Source organism: Typopeltis vanoorti, chromosome 4 (assembly GCF_054136105.1).
Source record: "Typopeltis vanoorti isolate ZY-2024b chromosome 4, IOZ_Tvanoo_1.0, whole genome shotgun sequence".
NCBI classification, from domain to species: Eukaryota; Metazoa; Arthropoda; class Arachnida; order Uropygi; family Thelyphonidae; genus Typopeltis; species Typopeltis vanoorti.
This window is the reverse complement of record NC_143552.1, coordinates 136,103,789-136,123,920: the sequence shown is the minus strand read 5'-3', so window position 1 is coordinate 136,123,920 and position 20,132 is coordinate 136,103,789. Positions and strand designations below refer to the sequence as shown.

Below are 20,132 nucleotides of genomic sequence, written 5' to 3'. Positions count from 1 at the left end.
TCCTCAAAAGCACACAGGTCATCTTCTCCTTGATTAATGGATAACATGATCACCATAGCTAACTCAATAGATTGCTTATTGGAATGCTAACGGGCTAGACCTAGAACTAAAAGAATTTGCTGAAAGATATAAGATAGACATCCTTTTAGTCAACGAGACGCATCTTCGGCCTTGCGACAACCCCAAAATAAGGCACTACACGCTACTTAGGACAGATAGACTTCAATGCCAGAGGGGTGAAACTGGTATATTTGTTAAAAAAAGCATAAGATACAATGAGATCAAGAAAACAACAACTACAAACCTGGAAGAAACTGGAATTGAAATACATACCAACAACATGGGTAGTCTAAAACTTTATTCAGTCTTCACCCCTCCAGGCAAACCACTCCTAGCCTTAGACCTCTCCCAGCTCCTTGACACAAACGAAGCAACAATAGTGGCGGAAGACCTAAACGCAAAACTTCCTGCATGGAATAGTAGAAACATCAATAATAATGGGAAGAACCTACACAAATTTGCTATGACAAGAAACATCACCATAGCAGGTCCTGTTGAACCAACACACTACGGACCACTGAGCAAACCTGACGTGCTGGATATAGCCATTTTCAGGAACCCCACACCAATTCCAGTTACAGATTATTAATGATCTTAGCTCCAACCACAATCCAGTTCTGCTTAGCCTAGGCGGAGAAGCAGAAACAATCTCCGGACAATCCTACATAAATCTCAAGAAGATCAACGCAACTCTCTGCATCATCACAGGCCCTGTCCCAACCATCTCCTCACTCAAAGAAGTAGACACAGCGATCAATAAAATGGAAAACACAATCCAAACTGGCCTTGCAACAGCTTCCACCGTTACCGCTCCAGCGCAAACTAACCTGCTCCCAGAAGAGATTCTAAAGCTTATCCGCAACAAAAACAGGATTAGACGTCGATACCATGCAACACTATCACCCCAGGATAAACAAGAGCTTAACAGGGCAACAAACCTAGTCGGATATGCAATCAAAGAGACCATAAGAATCAACTATGGGAGAGGAAACTAAGCTCCTTAAACACTGTAGATAACTCATTATGGAAAATGACTAAAGTCATTCGCAGCGATCACCCCAACATACAACTAATCCATGGAGAAAGAGGTATAGTCTACCGAGATGATGAAAAAGCAGAAGCTTCTGCAGGCTCCCTGGAGCTGCAATTTCAACCAAACTACACTAATGTGGACTTGTGCTTCATTGAAAAAATCCACAGGTAAGTACGTTATGCTCTTCATCATACCACAAGCCGTGACAACACAAGCTATACTACACCAAATGAAATATACCAAATCATCAAGAACCTCAATAACAGAAAGGCACCAGGTCGTGATCAGATTTCAACAAAATTATAAAAGCACTCCCTCACAAAACAATAATGCTATCATCAATGCGATGCTAAGACTCAACTACTTCCCCACTTGCGGGAAGCAGGCAGATATAATCCTCATCCACAAACCAGGGAAAGGACCTCAGTTCCCCCAGAATTACAGACCTATCAGCCTCTTGTCAGGCCTTGGGAAAATTGCTGAAAGAGTAATACTAAAACGCCTACAAAACGAAACGGACAATCTAGACCTAATCCCAAATGAACAATTTCGTTTTCGATCTGGTCACTGCACAACTCAACAAATCCACAGACTTATAGAATACATAACTATCGGATTTAATTGGAAACAACATACAGGTGCAATCTTACTGGATGTGGCAAAAGCCTTCGATAAAGTGTGGCACAAAGGCCTCATTCACAAACTAATAACTGCAAAATACTCACTGAACCTCTTCCAAACACCATAGCCTCTTACCTGAGAGAACGAAAATTTCAAGTGAAACTCCGTGGCCTCAGATCCACTACAAGAAGTATCACAGCAGGTGTCCCGCAAGGTTCCCTATTATCGCCGCTACTCTTCAACATTTTTATCCCAGACGTCCCAAGCACAGCATCAACCACCATGGCTTTCTATGCAGATGACATGGCGATACTGACCAGATCGCTCAGACCATACCTAGCCACACAACGACTACAAAACGCAGCAACGAATCTTGAAAAATGGTTTCGGAAATGGAGAATTGATGTCAATGCAGACAAAATCACGGCCATACTATTTACAAGGAAGAAAACAGACCATCATGGAGCAGTCACGATGTTCAATACTGATATCCCATAGCAAAAAGAAGTAAAATACCTGGGAATCAAACTAGATAACCATCTCAGCTTCAACTCCCACATCTCTCATGCCTGCAACAAAGCAAACTCAGCAGTAGCTCAAGTCTACCCTCTACTCAACCGTAGAAGCAAAGTCAGTCCAGAAAACAAATTAAGAATATACAAAGCAATCATCAGACCCATACTAGCTTATGGTTCACCAGCGTGGAGCCACACCTCCCCTAGCAACATCAAAAGATTACAAATGATTCAAACCAAATGCCTCTGAATGATCTTCGATGCCCCGTGGTTTGTAAGGAACACTATCCTCCACCAAGACGGAAACCTGCCAGACATACCTACGTTTCTCCTCCAGATAGCAACCAAGTACTTTGCTCAGGCATCTCTCCATCCCAACCTGCTCATTCGTGAGTCATCAGATTACGATGAAAAAGACAGATGGAAACACAAACGCCCAAAAGCGGCCCTGATCACAGATTGAAATATTTCTACACAACCCTAATTAGGGTGAGCCAACTCAAAACTTTCTTTCTTTAAACAATTAAAAAAAAATACCGATTACGGGATAAAAATCCAAGGGGTTGATCTCCATCCAGCCATAGAAGTTAGAAGTAGTGAATAGTTCCAAGTTATAAAGTCATTTCTTAGGCAGACGAATGCAAGTCAAACTAAATGATATATTATCTACCCAGCGACGAATCTTGGTAGGAGTGCCTCAAGGATCCCTACTGGCATCGATACTTTTCACGATTTACATGGCGGACATTCTGCACAATCCAATGAATCTATCATTGCCCTATACGCAGATCACACAGCTATACTAACCAGATCTATTAAACCGCACCTTGTCACCAAGAAACTACAAGAAAACCTGCAGAGATTAGAGCACTGGTTCTCGAAATGGAGATTGTAAGTAAACCCTCAGAAGAGTATCGCCATGCTCTTCACTAAAAACACAATATCTACCAAAGATGAGATCTTCCTATTTAATATCAAGATTCCGTGGAAAGCAGAAGCCAAATATCTGGGTACTGCTGGACAGAAAACTAACCTTCAGTCCACATATAAAAGCCTCATGTACAAAAGCATCAAAAATCATTGCACAGCTTTATCCTCTTATAAATAGGAATAGCAAGCTGGATACCAAAATAAAACTGCTCCTTTATCAGTTGATGATTCGACCAATTATTACTTATAGAGCCACACCTCAAGTACAAATATCCTCAAACTACAGAGAGTGCAAAATAAATGCCTCCACATGATCTTAAACGCACCATGGTATATCAGAAATGTCCAACTCCACCGGGATACAAATATCCCCTACATCTACTCTTTCCTGCAGTCTTCAGCAGTAAAGTTCTTCTCAGCATCCTCTTCACATCCAAATGAATTAGTGCAACAAGCAGCAAATTATGATGAAACAGACTTCTCCAAATATAGGAGACCCAAGGCCATCCTACTTCCAAATGAAGATCTTTAAATCGCTCCCACTCAGGCAGAGCACTTAGCTCATAAACTTTTCCCTACACAGTAACCTTATCAGATAACAGGGATTATAAAAGCATTTTGCTTCACCCTTATAGTCAGCAACGTCTTGCGTCTTGCAGTGAATAGTTGTTATTTCCACTTTTCTGTTTGTATTGCTCAAAATATACAATAAATATTGCTCAAATTATATACAATAAATATAAATAAATATTGCTCAAAATATATAATAAATATAAATATATATGAGTGATTAGATGTGGACAATGGGTTCTGACTTTTGAAGGTATTCAAAATTTCGTTGGAAAAAGATGAGCTGTGGCGTCAATGGGTGTAGATTATTTAAAAACAAATCATTGTTTCCTTTCCATTATTTTCCGAATGAATGACATATATAGTAATGTGTCAGCAATTTAAAATTTTCAGTCATTCCTAGATGAAAAATTTGGTAGAGATCACAACATGAATTGATGTGATATGACTAAATGGTAAAGATGAAAAAATAAAAAAATATATAATAAAAGTACCATGAATATTTTTCTTTCTAAGTGCCTTGTCAGATAGAATCGTTAATACCTAATGTTATGGTTCTCTACGTATATATGATTTACTCCGAGGGAAGGATATTAAAATTAGAATAGAGAAAATTAATTATCAGTGAATGCAGCTTCCATTAACTAGTATTTCAATTTCGAAGATGGAATCATCTTTACAAAATTTAACTTGACATGTGGGGGAGAACACAAAATTCACCATGACAATGCACATGCACACTCAATTCGACTTGTGCTCCAATTTTTAGCCTCAAACTGTATTCTGTCAGTGATATATTCTGTTCTTATTCTTACTAGACACGAGTCGATGCGACTTGTTTCTTTAGCTCAGTTTAAGATAGAATCTTGAGAGGGAAAAAAAATGATAATGATGCTGATGCAAACGTACAAATGTAAAGAGAAATGTTCACTACTATTAAAACTTTCTGTATCTCCGGAGTGAGTTGAGGGAACAATACGTCTCATTTGTTTGGGAATACCCAGCTTTCCATCCGAAGATGATTTAAACCAGTCTCAGATGGAGGTGATCGTATCTTTTAACGAATATCCTAGCTTTCCTTAAAACAGGAAAGAAAGACCGATCTGGTTGGCCGAATGGATTCCGATCTCCTGTGGGTATTGGAGGCTTAAAATGGCTTAAATAATAACAGATATCCTAATCTGTAATGACTTCATCTCTCTATATATTTTGATGAGACTTTGTACATGCTATACCATCCGTCTAATCTGACGGTTTTATTATTATTTTTTTCTGGCTCGCATCTATATCACTCTCTAAACTGCGTAGAAATTTACAGCCAATTATATTTTGTTCTAAACATGCTGATCGAAGCACTTTTGTTTTTGTTCTGTCACCTATTACCTTATTTAGCAGCAAATCATTTCCATGGGTAGTTACAACTCACGTGCCGTCTAGACACGACCTTCACGGTTCATTTATCTGTCCAGTAAAGCTATTAATTAGACTGGTCAGTAAAGCAGAAGGTCAGTGTGAATGACTACTTCCCCTCTTTTGCATCGCACTTTCCTCACTCTGAAAGCACGCGCTCCTCATATTATTACTGAGATAACCTGCTAAACTTTGCACCATCAAAGACCTTAATGCTCTCCTGGCGTTAGCAGCTTCCACATACAGCAGTTTTGTTGAAACAAACCCTTCATTTTTATTCGCAGACACTGCTGAAACTTACCACTATATATCTAACGACTACACGAAACTTGTCATGCAAAAAAAAAAAAAAAGTTCATATAAACTTATAAATTCTGTTTTATAAGTTTTCAATTTTCAATTTTCAATTCTCATTTTACCAAATCATTCTTATAACACGACCCCTATTTGAAAGAACGTATAACTTTTGAAATTATCAGCGAGCACTTAGCCACCAACGAAAGACAGATAACTCGATGTTGGACGGAAGCAGAATCTGTTGTTATTGTTGCCATAGAAACATGGAAACGTTACGTCACATCCGTTTATTAGTCAAATCAACTATTTTATTTGACAGGAATGGATTAAGAAGGGCTATCAAACAGTTGCGCGCTGATTTTTATTTATTTATTTTTTACTTCAATAAACGTTTAAGTCAAAAACATTTGTTTTCTGTTTATTTTTACAATAATTAACAGTATTTCAAAAAATAAAAATCTCTTATTGATATTTACGATTTCGTCGTCCTCTAGCAAGAGGATTGCAGCAGATGAGCAGCTTTTCTCCATTTCTCTCTGTCTGTTGCCTCCGTCATTCTTAAACCAGTCCATTCCACGATGTCATTGAACCACTCTCTAGTTGGTATTCCACGTCTTCTCCTCAACTTTCCCTTGTAATATAGTTCTTGTCAGGTGTCCCGAAGAACCTCACAGAAGATGTCCTGCAAATCTGGTCTTTCTTTTTTACATTATCTCCTTTTTCTGGCCATTATCATTATCATTATCTTGGTTCTTTTTTGTGTTAATTCTTAGTCCGTACTCTTTACAAGAGTTTTCAATTCTTTGAACAATTTGTTGTAACCCATTTTCACTTTCTGCCATCACCACTACATCATCCGCATATCTTAAGTTATTAATGATTCTTCCGTTTATTTTTATTCCTTCTTCTACATCTTCAAGTGCCTCTCTAAGCATCTGTTCACTATAAAGGTTAAACAATAATGGTGATAACTTGCATCCTTGTCTAACTCCTCTATATACCGGGAATTCTCCTGTTTCTTCTCCATTTACACATACTGACGCTATTTGGGACCAATATGGTCTCTTTAAAATTTCCAAGTCATAAGAGTCAATATCAATATTTTCTAGAATGTCAAAAAGCCTTTCATGTTTCACTGTATCAAATACCTTTTCAAAATCTAGAAATCCCCCAAAAAAATTTCCACCATGGTTTAGTGTTTTCTCCCCAATAATTCTTAGACAAGTTATAGCCTCTCTAGTTCCTCTGTTGGTTCTGAATCCAAACCGTTCCTCATTCATTTCTTTTTCTATTTTCTTCCTAATTCTCTCTAAAATTATTTGCACCAGAATTTTTGCTGTGTGAGTTATAAGACTTATCGTTCTAAAATTATTACAGTCTAAAACTCCCGTCTTTTTTGGAATGGGGATAAAAATTGATCTTCTAAACTCCTCTGGTAATTCTTGTCCTTCATAAATTCCGTTAATAATTTGCCATAACACTTCCATACCCTTTTCACCTATATTCCTTATAAGTTCTGTCTGTATACCATCTATTCCAGGTAATTTTCCTTCTTTCATCTTTTGAATTGCTAGATTCAATTCCTCCCTCATGATGAACAGTCTCTGCCCACTATGTTCTTTCCTTTGATTTTCTCCTCTTTCCCTGTCTTCATAAAGTTTACTTACATATTCTTCCCATCTCTGTAATTTACGATTTAAGATATTATATATCCATCAAAATATTTTATAACTAAATAGGAAAAAATAAACTTGAAAGGTTTCCAGGGAAACCATTCTTGTTTCATAGGAATGGTTTCCCTGGAATTTAAGAAAAAAATAATTTAAGAAAAAAAAAATGGGTACTGATATTTAATATATTATAGATCCATCCATGTTTTATAATCATAAAACGTTTCAAAACTTTATAAGTTGTTTCAAAATTTAAAAATAGTTACTGACATTGAAGACATTATAAATCCAGTAATATTTTATAGCAAATAGAAATAAAAATTAAAAAGATTCGAGGTTTATCAGAGAGTTGGTGACAATCTGACTTTCATTATTGGAGTTGCCATGGCTTGCACTATTTAAAGACAAGGACACTGTCCAGCATGGGGTCCGCAGAGGGCTGCAAATGAGGCACTTGTCCCCCCCCCCGGATCTACGTGTGAAAAAAAAAATTAAATCATTTATGTATTGATGTAATTATTCGTCTCCAAGCTTTGCTTTGCCACTTCCTGGAAAATTTTGCTTTGCACCCCCCCCCCCCTCCGGAACATTTTCTGCAGATGTCCATGTGCTATTCCCTTTTTTATTATTTATTTACATTTCATTTCCATTTAGCTATAAAATATTGATGGATGTATAATATCCTGAATATTAATTAATTAAATAAGACAAATTGAAGCATTTGAGCTTTATATTCTGTTCTTAGTTATAGGTTACTTTAGTGTGGATTGGAATCCTCACCGAGGCATAAATGTTTGTCTTTAATTAGTAGATGATTTCATTGGTCGGTGTAAGAACACTACCCTGCTATTTCAAGGTCTGAAATGGCTTGAAAGGGTTCCATGTTTGGTCACTAGATGAGGGGAATCTGGATTATCTAACCTTGAGTTTACTATGGAGTTTGCAACCATTCTTGGACGGGATTCACATGAAAATGATGGAATGAAATTTCAAATAAAAATTATTTTAAAATGTAAATAAAATATCTTCGAATCTTAGACGAGAAGAGCGAATTTAACGTGCGTAACGTGTTACAGAAGTAAAAAAAAAAAACTAATAATAATTATTTTACGCAATTTTGTATGGCAATTTCCCATACTTTAGGAATAGTAAGAACATCGTTGGGGTTTAAATTTGGTCTGTGTAGTAGGGCTTCAGAACTTTCTTTGTATAAACGTTCATGTTTATATAAAGATCTATGTAAAAGTGTAGACTTTTCCCAATGAATCCTATGGCTTGGATTTTCAATTCCGTGTTGAGAGAGGCCAGATTTCTGCGGTTTAAAAAGACGAATGTGGTCTTGATGTTCAGAGATGTGTTTCTGAACAGACCTACCTGTCTGTCCAAAGTAAGATAATTTGCATGAGCATGGAATCTCATAAACGCCAGGTAACATCAAAGGTGAGAGTTTGTCCTTAGGAGAAGGTAACCAGTTGTAAATTTGGTTGATAGGTTTGTAAGTAGTGGCAAAATTGTATTTCTTCATAATTTTAGAAAGACGTTCGGAGATGCCTTTGACGTAAGGTATGGGAATCCTATGGACTTCTTGTCTGGTTTGATGTGTGGGAAAGTGACTGATGATTTTTTGAGTTGTTTTAGGATTATATCCATTTAGGATGGCTGTATTTTTGATTACTTCTAATTCTTGGTTTAGAGATTCTTCAGAGGAGCAGAATTTGTGTGCTCTGGAAACTAGTGATTTAATAATGCCAAATTTTGAGATGGATGATGAGCGGAAGAATTGTGAATGTAGCGACCTGAAAATGTAGACTTGCGATAGACAGACGTGGGGATGGAACCGTCTTCTTTTCTTTGAATGAGTAAATCCAAAAAGGAGATACCCTGTGGAGATTCTTTTTCTAACGTAAAGTTGATGCGATGATGAAGAAGGTTAATTTTATTTAGAAACAGTTGTTATTCATGTTCGGGATGATCCCAGACTGCAAATACGTCGTCGACATATCTTAACCAAATTTTTGGTTTGGGAACAAAAGTGAATATTTTTTCCTCAACGTGTTCTAGAAACAAGTTTGCTAGGTTTGGTGATAAAGGAGATCCTATTGCTGTTCCATATTCTTGCTTGTAAATTTGACCTTTCCAGGTGAAGTAACCTGATGCAATAACAAACTTGAACAACTCAACTATATCAGATGGAAATTTTTCTGTTTCGTAAGTAGTCCTAAAGGGCGAAGGAAGCATGCTTTTCATCTTCCCCGATATCTGTAGAGGACAGTGTAGGGATATGGTGTTATTGAGCTATTAAAGCTCTGATCATGGCAGGAGGGTAACAGCAATAGCTGAGCCTCAGTCATCCATTACCCTCCAAGGGTATTAATCAGCGCATCTCACGGTCGATTGTTTTAAATTCCTTCGTAATCAGCATTAAACAGTACGCTTCTATATTTTATCTTAGGAATTTTTAAAGATGGTGTTAGAATTATTAAAATGTTTTTTGCAATATTGTTTTTAATAATTTTAAAATTTTGAAATGAATTAATATTGGTATTAAAGTATTTTATATTAATAGAAATAATGCATTTTTAAATTTTTTTAAAATGAAAATCTAGTTGTTATATAATTTATTCAACTTTCTCTGTCATTGAAGACCTAATTGGAGCATCTACAAGACGTAAAATAATTTATAGATGCATTGTGGGAATTATATCAGGAATATTTTTTAGAAATTGAGAGGAACCTGCCATTCAGTCGCTCATAAAATGTAAATGAAGATACAAAAGCAATATATCTCTAGCTAGGAATTTGGATCCGTCATATAGAGTTTCATAAATAATCTTGTCTTCTGTTGTACCTACCGAAACGAAACCAGTAGAAACTGAAGGAGAAAGCGAATAAACTTTTATTTTGGTATAAATTATGGTAATTAAAAACACCCTTTTAACGCGAATATAATTTACTTTTGCTGTTTCGATATCTGCTGCTTACGAGCAGAACAATTATATGTATCTTTATCTCACCGATGTCTTTTTTTTAAAAAAAAAAAAAGGAAAGAAAAAAGAAAGGGAAAAAAATGAAACTTTTATGTGGTTCGATGCATATATTTCAAGTTTTTTTTCAGATATCATTAATAAAATTTACTAAAATGGGATTTGATAAAAAGTTCTGTTGTCGTTACGTTTATTAATATTTTTATGAAATTTTATTTTGATTTAGTTAGTTATAAATAAAGATAATAAAATAAAATTTCCTACACCTTTATATTATACAGAAAAATAATTTTAAATAATTATTTTAACCCTACGTAGTTTGTGGAGGCATGAAGAACAATCAACCGTGAGATGCGGTAGATTGGTTCATTAATGCCCGTGGGGGTGATGGATAGCAACGCAAAGCTGTACCAATGAAGTTTAACTGAGGTCCGGCTGTTGCTCTTACCCACTTGGGCGATGAGTTTTTGAGTCCGCTCTCTTAAGGTTTTTACCTTAAGGGAGCACTTTGAGTCTCCGGGGAGAGTGTTCTCCGGCACGGCCCGCTGAGGGGCTTTGTCGGTGAATTATTTTCCTCGGAATTTGAGCGGTTCTGCTCGGTAATCGAGTTTCACTGAGTAGAACCAACGCTGAGATTTGGACGGTCTTTCGCCCACGAATGAGTGGCCTAGAGATCGTCCATATCCATATTTTTGAGATAGAACCTTTACTTACATAGTCGATTGGTTCATTAATGCCCTTGGGGGTGATGGATAGCAACGCAAAGCTGTACCAATGAAGTTTAACTGAGGTTCGGCTGTTGCTGCTACCTTTGGGCGAGGAGTTTTTGAGTCCGCTCTCTTAAGGTTTTCTCCGGGGAAAGTGTTCTCCGGCACGGCCCGCTGAGGGGCTTTGTCGGTGAATTATTTTCCTCGGAATTTGAGCGGTTCTGCTCAGTGGTCGGGGAGCCCGTCACTGAGTGGAACCAACGCTGAGTTTAGGACGGTCTTTCGCCCACTATGGAGTGGCCTAGAGATCGTCCGTATTTTTGAGATTTCACCTTTACTTACATAGTCGGTAGATTGATTTTATATGAGATGCCCATATAGGGTAACGGATGGCAATGCTGAACCAATGAAGTTTAACTGAGGTTCGGCTGTTGCTGTTATGCTGGGTTAATGAGTTCGCTCTCTTAGGTTTTGCCCTAAGGGAGCACTTTGAGATACCGGGGAAAGTGTTCTCCGGCACGGCCCGCTGAGGGGTACTTGCCGGTGAATTATTTTCTTCGGAATATGAGCGGTTCTGCTCGGTACTCGAGTTTCACTGAGTAGAACCAACGCGGAGATTTGGACGGTCTTTCGCCCACGAATGAGTGGCCTAGAGATCGTCCGTATTTTTGAGATTTCACCTTTACTTACATAGTCGGTGATTGATTTTATATGAGATGCCCATATAGGGTAACGGATGGCAATGCTGAACCAATGAAGTTTAACTGAGGTTCGGCTGTTGCTGTTATCCTGGGTAAATGAGTTCGCTCTCTTAGGTTTTGCCCTAAGGGAGCACTTTGAGTCTCCGGGGAAAGTGTTCTCCGGCACGGCCCGCTGAGGGGTATTTGCCGGTGAATTATTTTCCTCGGAATATGAGCGGTTCTGCTCGGTACTCGAGTTTCACTGAGTAGAACCAACGCTGAGATTTGGACGGTCTTTCGCCCACGAATGAGTGGCCTAGAGATCGTCCATATTTTTGAGATAGAACCTTTACTTACATAGTCGATTGATTTTATATATGAGATGCCCATATATAGGGTAACGGATGGCAATGCTGAACCAATGAAGTTTAACTGAGGTTCGGCTGTTGCTGTTATCCTGGGTAAATGAGTTCGCTCTCTTAGGTTTTGCCCTAAGGGAGCACTTTGAGTCTCCGGGGAAAGTGTTCTCCGGCACGGCCCGCTGAGGGGTATTTGCCGGTGAATTATTTTCCTCGGAATATGAGCGGTTCTGCTCGGTACTCGAGTTTCACTGAGTAGAACCAACGCTGAGATTTGGACGGTCTTTCGCCCACGAATGAGTGGCCTAGAGATCGTCCGATATTTTTGAGATATCACCTTTACTTACAGATACGGTGATCGATTTTATATGAGATGCCCATATAGGGTTATGGATGGCAATGCTGAACCAATGAAGTTTAACTGAGGTTCGGCTGTTGCTGTTATCCTGGGTTAATGAGTTCGCTCTCTTAGGTTTTGCCCTAAGGGAGCACTTTGAGATACCGGGGAAGGTGTTCTCCGGCACGGCCCGCTGAGGGGTACTTGCCGGTGAATTATTTTCTTCGGAATATGAGCGGTTCTGCTCGGTACTCGAGTTTCACTGAGTAGAACCAACGCGGAGATTTGGACGGTCCTTCGCCCACTATGGAGTGGCCTAGAGATCGTCCGATATTTTTCAGATATAACCTTTACTTACACATACGGTGATCGATTTTTTTTGAAATGTCCATATAGGGTAACGGATGGCAATGCTGAACCAATGAAATTTAACTGAGGTCGGCTGTTGTTGTTATCCTGGGTAAATGAGTTCGCTCTCTTAGGTTTTGCCCTAAGGGAGCACTTTGAGTCTCCGGGGAAAGTGTTCTCCGGCACGGCCCGCTGAGGGGTGCTTGCCGGTGAATTATTTTCCTCGGAATGTGAGCGGTTCTGCTCAGTGGTCGGGGAGCCCGTCACTGAGTGGAACCAACGCTGAGATTAGGACGGTCTTTCGCCCACTATGGAGTGGCCTAGAGATCGTACGTATTTTTGAGATTTCACCTTTACTTACATAGTCGGTGATTGATTCATTCAATCCAATACCCTTGGAGGGTAGTGGATGGCAATGCTGTAGCCAATGAAGTTCTAACTGAGGCTCGACTATTGCTGTTACACTCCTGCCATGATCAGAGCTTTAATAGCCCAATAACACCTTATTCCTACACTGTCCTCTACAGATAACGGGGAAGATGAAAAGCATTCTTGCTTCGCCCGTTTAAGCCAGTCCTTATAAGGATAAGGACGTAGTTTGTGGGGATTGAGATGAAAAGCATTCTTGCTTCGCCCCTTTAAGCCAGTCCTTATAAGAATAAGGACGTAGTTTGTGGGGATTGATCGACCGTGAGATGCAGTGATTAATTAATACTTGTTGATATAGCTTTTCTTAATAATTTTATGAAGGGTAATGGATGATAATGCTGTACCAATGAAGTTTAACTCAGGTTCGCTTGTTGCTGTTACCCCCTTGGGTGATGAGTTTTTAAGTTCGCTCTCTTAAGGTTTTTGCCTTAAGGGAGCAATTTGAGTCTCCGGAGAAAGTGTTCTCCGGCACGGCCTGCTGAGGGGCTTTGTCGGTGAATGATTTTCTTCGGAATTTGAGCGGTTCTGCTCGGTGGTGGCGTGTGGGTGGAAGGCCATCACTGAGTGGAGCCAACGCTGAGATGGACGGTCTCTAGCTCACGATTGAGTGGCCTAGGGATCGTCCGAATTTTTAGAGACGGCTTTACCTTTAACTATGGCAATACTTGTTGTGGTAGCTTTTCTTAATATTTTTATGAAGGGTAATGGATGGCAATGCTGTACCAATGAAGTTTAACTGAGGTTCGGCTGTTGCTGTTACCCTCTTTGGGCGCTGAGATTCGAGAGTTATGAGTACGCTCCTTAAGGTTTTTACCTTAAGGGAGCAATTTGATTCTCCGGTGAGGGGGCTTTGTCGGTGAATGCTTTTCTTCGGAATATGAGCGGTTCTGCTTGGTGGTGGGTGGAAAGCCAACGCTGAGATGGACGATCTTTCGCCCACGATTGAGTGACCTAGGGATCGTCCGAATTTTTAGAGACGTCTTTACCTTTTACCTTTGGAGGGTAATGGATGGCCTTGCTGTTGCCAATGAGGTTCTAACTGAGGCTCGGCTATTGCTGTTGCTCTCCTGCCATGATCAGAGCTTTAATAGCTCAATAACACTTATTTCTGCACAGTCCTCTACAGATAACTGGGAAGATGAAAAGCATTCTTGCTTCGCTCCTTTAAGCCAGTCCTTATAAGGACGTAGGTCGCGGTCGATAAAATTGTGTGAGAGATATTCGTTGCTAGTATATTCATTAGTATTATGCGATAAGACTTTTAAAAAAAATGCAAATACATTTTATTTCAGTTACAATCTAGAAATTACAATTATTCCCAAATACAAATTATCAAATATCACTTTCACATTCGACTCTATCATTCTCATCAATACTATACTGACAGCGGAGGTCGCGGTATCTCTCAGATACAATTTACTATGAAATATCGCACACCTCTTTTTCTCATTCATCGGACTCGAGTAACAAAATCGCTGAATCTCTTCAACATGTGATGGATTATCTAATCGATATATTTTTCCAGCCATTTTCAGCGGTAAATAAATAACTAAACCAATACTATACTGACATCGGACGGCGCGGTATCTTTCAGATACAATTTACTATGAAATATCACACACCTCTACATAACACGTGTAACCAAAACTGACCGCATAAACAGTGTGGAATATCACTCGTAATATATGTAGGCACAGCTACTCATGACCTCCAAGCTATACGCTGGACATATGTAAGAATATTAATATTAACAATTTGTTTGTATCTGTCAGATCAGCCGCGACCTCTGCAGTGTAAAGAGTTGTGTAAGTTCTTGCAATTCTTTGTGTGAATTTTCAGAAAATTGATTTTCTAGAAGAAGTAACAGTGTTAATTTTTTTTTAATTCCTGAAAGATGAAGTAATGTTTTTATCAGTTTTAAATGATATTTAGTGGTCAGAAAGTTACCACACCACAAAGAATAATAAATAAAAACATTGGATTAAGCGGGTCAACAGTTATGCGGCTTAGCTTCTAGGAACCATGTTTATTAAACATGGTCTCCCTAAGTGGTGGCTGTAGCAGTTTAGTTAGCTATTCAAATCGTCATCCGACATTAATATGACAAGATTCTGTGAAGCTAATTATCTTTTCCCTGCATAGACGCTTGTGGGGTGAGCATTTCCGGTATTCTTGCAGCTGCTCTTAGAGGCGCTTCTAAACGCTGCACTTTTTCCCCCCCGTTTTTTTTCTTTTTTTTTTTTTTAACGTGTAGTGCGAACTTTAACCTTGTGACCTAGAATTGCAATATTCTTCTATACGTCAAAGTTTTATTTTTTAACACACTGTCTGCCTAAAGTAAACGCACTTTTTTCCCTTCCTTTAACCCCAGAATTACTTTAAGTATGGATTCCTTACATAAAGTATGTTTTTTTTTTTAGAAATTCTTATTAACGAATACCCTGAATTTAGTTTACACAATTAAATGCGAAAATTATGAGGTGCTCTTCATTTTAATATATATATTAAAAAAAAAAAAAAACGAGAGATTTTCTACAGAAGTTGAGTGTTTTATATACTGCAGTCCACTATATAAAAAAATCAAAGGAATGTTTTTAAACAAAAATTATGGTCAATTAGATAAATCTTTATTAAAGCAAAAATAAATCATAAAACAGTCATGAAATATATTAATTTTTGGAATATTTATAAAATAAAAAATAAAATAAAACAGCATTTTTTACAACACCAAATGTTATCTACAAAAGAAAAGATTGAAATAATATTGTCAAATTTGGAAGAGAAATATGATTGGTGGATTCAATCCAATACCCTTGGAGGGCAATTGATGGCAATGCTGTAGCTAATGAAGCTCTAACTGAGGCTCGGCTATTGCTGTTACCCTCCTGCCATGATCAGAGCTTTAATAGCTCAATAACACCTTATACCTACACTGTCCTCTACAGATAACGGGGAAGATGAAAAGCATTTTTGCTTCGCCCCTTTAAGCCAGTCCTTATAAGGATAAGGACTTGTCAAATTTGTCTTTGGCGCTTGCACGAAAGGCCTGTTATATTATATTATAATTTTTAAGAGGAGTTCCCCGTTATAGTGAGTGATAGGCTATGAAAAGTGATGGCCATTAACGTTACCTGTTTGGCAACTGTTATAAATAATAAATGGGATCAGAGTGGTAGACTTCAGGAAAGACATTATTAACTGAATTATAAATTCATTTTTTGAGCCAGTTCTTAGTTCCAATAAAATATGATGATACAGCCAAATTATTTCCTTTAGTATTTTCCTTAGTGTTTGATTATCTTCAAGACCAGATGCAACTATACATGTGCTTTGGTGATCCATTGGTTTTGATCAACATTTATTCTTGTGATGGAAAATTTAAATGCATTCTAACAAAAATTAATACGTTTCAACAAAGAGGTAGACATTGATGTTAATAAATATATTATTCAATCAAGTAAGCAATGTATCTATGAAATGTGTTTTACAAGTAGTAATAAAAGGACATTTGTGTGGGTGGGTGGCTAGTTGTGTGCGTGCTTGTACAGGTATTAAATATTACATTTAAGAAATTGAATGAAATTTTTATTTCATTAATTTAATAAAAATCAATGGATTTATTTATTTTTATAAGATTTAATAAAATAATTTTATTTAAAATAAATGTTTTGAAATATTTCAGAATTTCTAGACGACTTCATAATAAGAAATAAATAACTCATTTAAGAGTTAGTTCAGCAATGAAATATTGTGGGTTAAAAATATAGTAACTTTACTCAGTTAATGACAAGTTTAAGTTCACGTGAAGTTCCCACCCAGTATAACTGAAACGTACAAGGCAGTTGTGTTCCAATGAAATTTTAGTCTACTTTGAATCAACTTATTCAATTTTTGAATAGTTTTAACGTGGCGCTCAGAATTAATAGCCATGCCAAAAGGTATGAATATAAATGCATTACATCATTCAGGATCCAGATAACAGAGATGATTCTGTAGCGCATCGCTTGTGTCAAACAATGTCAATGTCTAAAACTCATTCCCACAAACAATTTATATTAGTTAAATCCTTGAATCCCAATCGCTGCAAAGTCATTTTATCTAATATTTTTTCACCTTTATATATATATATATATAATAGATACTTCTCATTATGAAAACACTTCACAGCAGTGTGGGGAAGTGTAACGAATGAGTCTAGTTTATATTACACATCAACAAAGCCTTGTTGCGCAGGAAAAAAATAATAATAAGCAAGATTAGTTTCAGCTCATCCTTTAGAAATTATGTCATTAAAATGCAATAGTCAATACAATATGATAACAATTTTCAATAATTTTATCTATAAAATTACTGCAAATTTTAATCTTCATAGCAAAATAAAAAGAACTTGACACTTTGGAAAATTTGAAATAAATAGATAAATAAACCTTTTAAACACCTTTTCTTATTCCATTTCTACCGGTAATTTGTTGATTTATGGATGATAAGGATGGAAAAACAACAATCCCATGTGGTGGCCGGGATAAGAATAATCCCACTGTAGCCCATGCATGTCGTGCGAGGTGACTAATAAAATGGTATCCAGGGAGGGTAATGGATGGCAATGCTGTAACCAATGAAGTTTTAACTGAGGCTCGGCTATTGCTCTTACCCTTCTGCCATGATCAGAGCTTATAGCTCTATATTATCCATCCATACATTTTCTTCTACAGATAACGGGGAATACGAAAAGCATTCTTGCTTCACCCATCTAGCCAAAAAAAAAAAAAAAAAAAAAAGGTGCAATATGTTTAACATCATTTTGTACTCTTCACCTAATACAATTAGAGAAGTTTGTTTATATTTTTCTTGATTGATGTTAAAAATACGAATTTTGGGGCAAAAAAAAAAATTTTGTGATAAAAAAAAATAAAAAAATTAAAAAAAAAACCAAGGAAATGGATAAGAAAAATAAATCCTAGAAAAAGTTCATCTATTCGACAATTAAACTAGAACCCATAACATTCTTTTGCGTATATCTGGAATCAATGAAGGTTGGTGTTTGTCCTAAATCAGTGATATTGATAAATGAGTTTAAGTCGCTAAAACTGCAAGACAGTCTAAGTCTAATCTTGAATCATGAGGAGAAAGAGGAATTCCTCAAAATATCATATTAAAAGAAAGTAGTGCAAAAAACTGTTCCAATTATTATATTTGTATGGTTCCCATTTTAACTTTTCACAAAAAAAAAAGAAGAAGAAAACCTAGACTACAAAAGAAATAAGAAATATGTAGGCTTCTTTGCATACGTCAAAGGCTATTCTGTTTCTTCAAGTTTTCATTTTTATCCCCATTTACATTTTAATTATAATTTTTCAATATTTTGAAAATTAATCTACTGTAGATTCCTTCGTCTCAAAAGCTAACTAGTAAGCAAAATTCATTTTAAAATAAGATTAGTTTAGAACTTTTTCATTATATGCAGCTCAGGTATAGCATTCAACTGAGTGATCACAATCAATATTATTTATACATAATGTGGAAATGTGTTTGGAAGTATAAAGTGTTGCACTTTATCCGTAACTAAATTTCAGACAATTTGCATGTAAAAGTGTTTAAATACCATCACTGGATAATATATAAGTTCATGTGTGAGTACAATAAACCATCTACTATGATCGAAAAAAAATATTGAGTTCTTAAAACAGAGAGGAAAGATGAACCTCACTAGGATATAGTCTTCAATGTACCGTCCACCAGGGGGAGCTTATATACAAATGTCTAAATGTGAATCGCTCTGTAAAAGTTACATAAAAATATCACTTGAGCATGGGGTTTTTTAAACGCACATATTGCTACTGGAAAATGTGAATATAAACCACTCCATTGCACAATAGCATTCCAGTAGTTATTACCTTAGCAGGGGAACTTTCTCAAGAAACTTAGCATCTTAAAAACGAAATGAGGGGTAGTTGCGTTTTGTGATTGCCTCATAGAACAACTGGCAAACAATGTTCGCCGTGAAATCTTTCCAGTCCAAGTAATACCTTTACTTGGAGAGGGGGAAACAGAAATAATAATAATAATAATAATAATAATAAAAGAAAGATATCCTTTGAAATTCGGAATTAAACCCAATGAATTTTTTCATAGCAAAAATATGTCCGTACTATATTTCCAATCTTTTAAAAAATCAAAATAAAATATATCTATTCCTATTACTTGATGGTGTCAATATTTTATATAACATTTTATATAACAACAACATGAGTTACCAATTAAAGTTTTTTTTATTTAATTTTAACTATTGATCATAATAAAATAAAAGAACACATCTTAATTTAAACTATGATTTATGATTAAGTATTAGATTATTATCTTTGTCATGATTTCAATAAATGATTCAGCAGATATGTGTTTTGGTGGGTCTCAAAGTCTTACTTCTGGCATATAAAAGAGATTTTTTTTTTTAATGAGGACAAGAGGAGGGGAGGTTATCTGAGTACAGAGCTATGCGGCGTAAATAATTTAGAGATAAAGTCGGACCACAGTAGAGTGTGCTCTGCATGTAAATGAACATTGGAAGTGGTTATTTTAACGTATAAAAATGTTCAAGCGAGAGAATTAACGCATCTCAGCAGAGATATATATAAAAAAAAAACTTAAAAAAAAAACTGGCAGTATAAATTAAGCAAGTTGCCCCATCAAGTCACCTTTGACTATTCATTAACTTAGCCATTACAAGGCTACTCACCTTCTTGGGTCATATAGACATTCACGATCCTGAATAGAGACTCCACGGCCACACGTTCGTGAGCATGCTGACCAGCTGGACCAAGGACCCCAATTCCCTACCACTTTCAGCTCATCCTGGTGCTCCTCATGTCGCTGCAATCGCCACTGGTCATACAGCTAAAAGTAGTTTACGAAGTTGTTAATAGCTCATAAAATACGTGTGTGTGTAAAAAAGATCACAAATAATTGCAAACTATAAAATTATACACCTGTTGATTAGATAGCTATATATTTTGTTGTCGTGATAGTTCAAAGCAGACGAAATTGTATTTTGTTTCTCTAAAGGTGCATTTGTTTCTTGTAATTGTAATTAGGTGTGTAAGTGTTAATTTTTTTTAGCTTTCGCGCATATCTTGGTATGAAAACTCATTGTTTTTAATGAGTAATCGAATAAAAATTAAATTATTT

General features: G+C 36.7%; 1 protein-coding gene across 1 annotated transcript in view; it reads right to left on the bottom strand.

Annotated features, from left to right (window-relative positions):
- The window catches only part of LOC150107696 (thrombospondin type-1 domain-containing protein 4-like), a 465,880-nt gene that overhangs the window by 325,634 nt on the left and 120,114 nt on the right, over positions 1–20,132 (bottom strand). Inside the window, exon 3 of the mRNA XM_090392010.1 lies at positions 19,684–19,841. Within this exon, the coding sequence (XP_090248136.1) occupies positions 19,684–19,841 (158 nt within the window). The remainder of the gene's footprint in view (positions 1–19,683; positions 19,842–20,132) is intronic.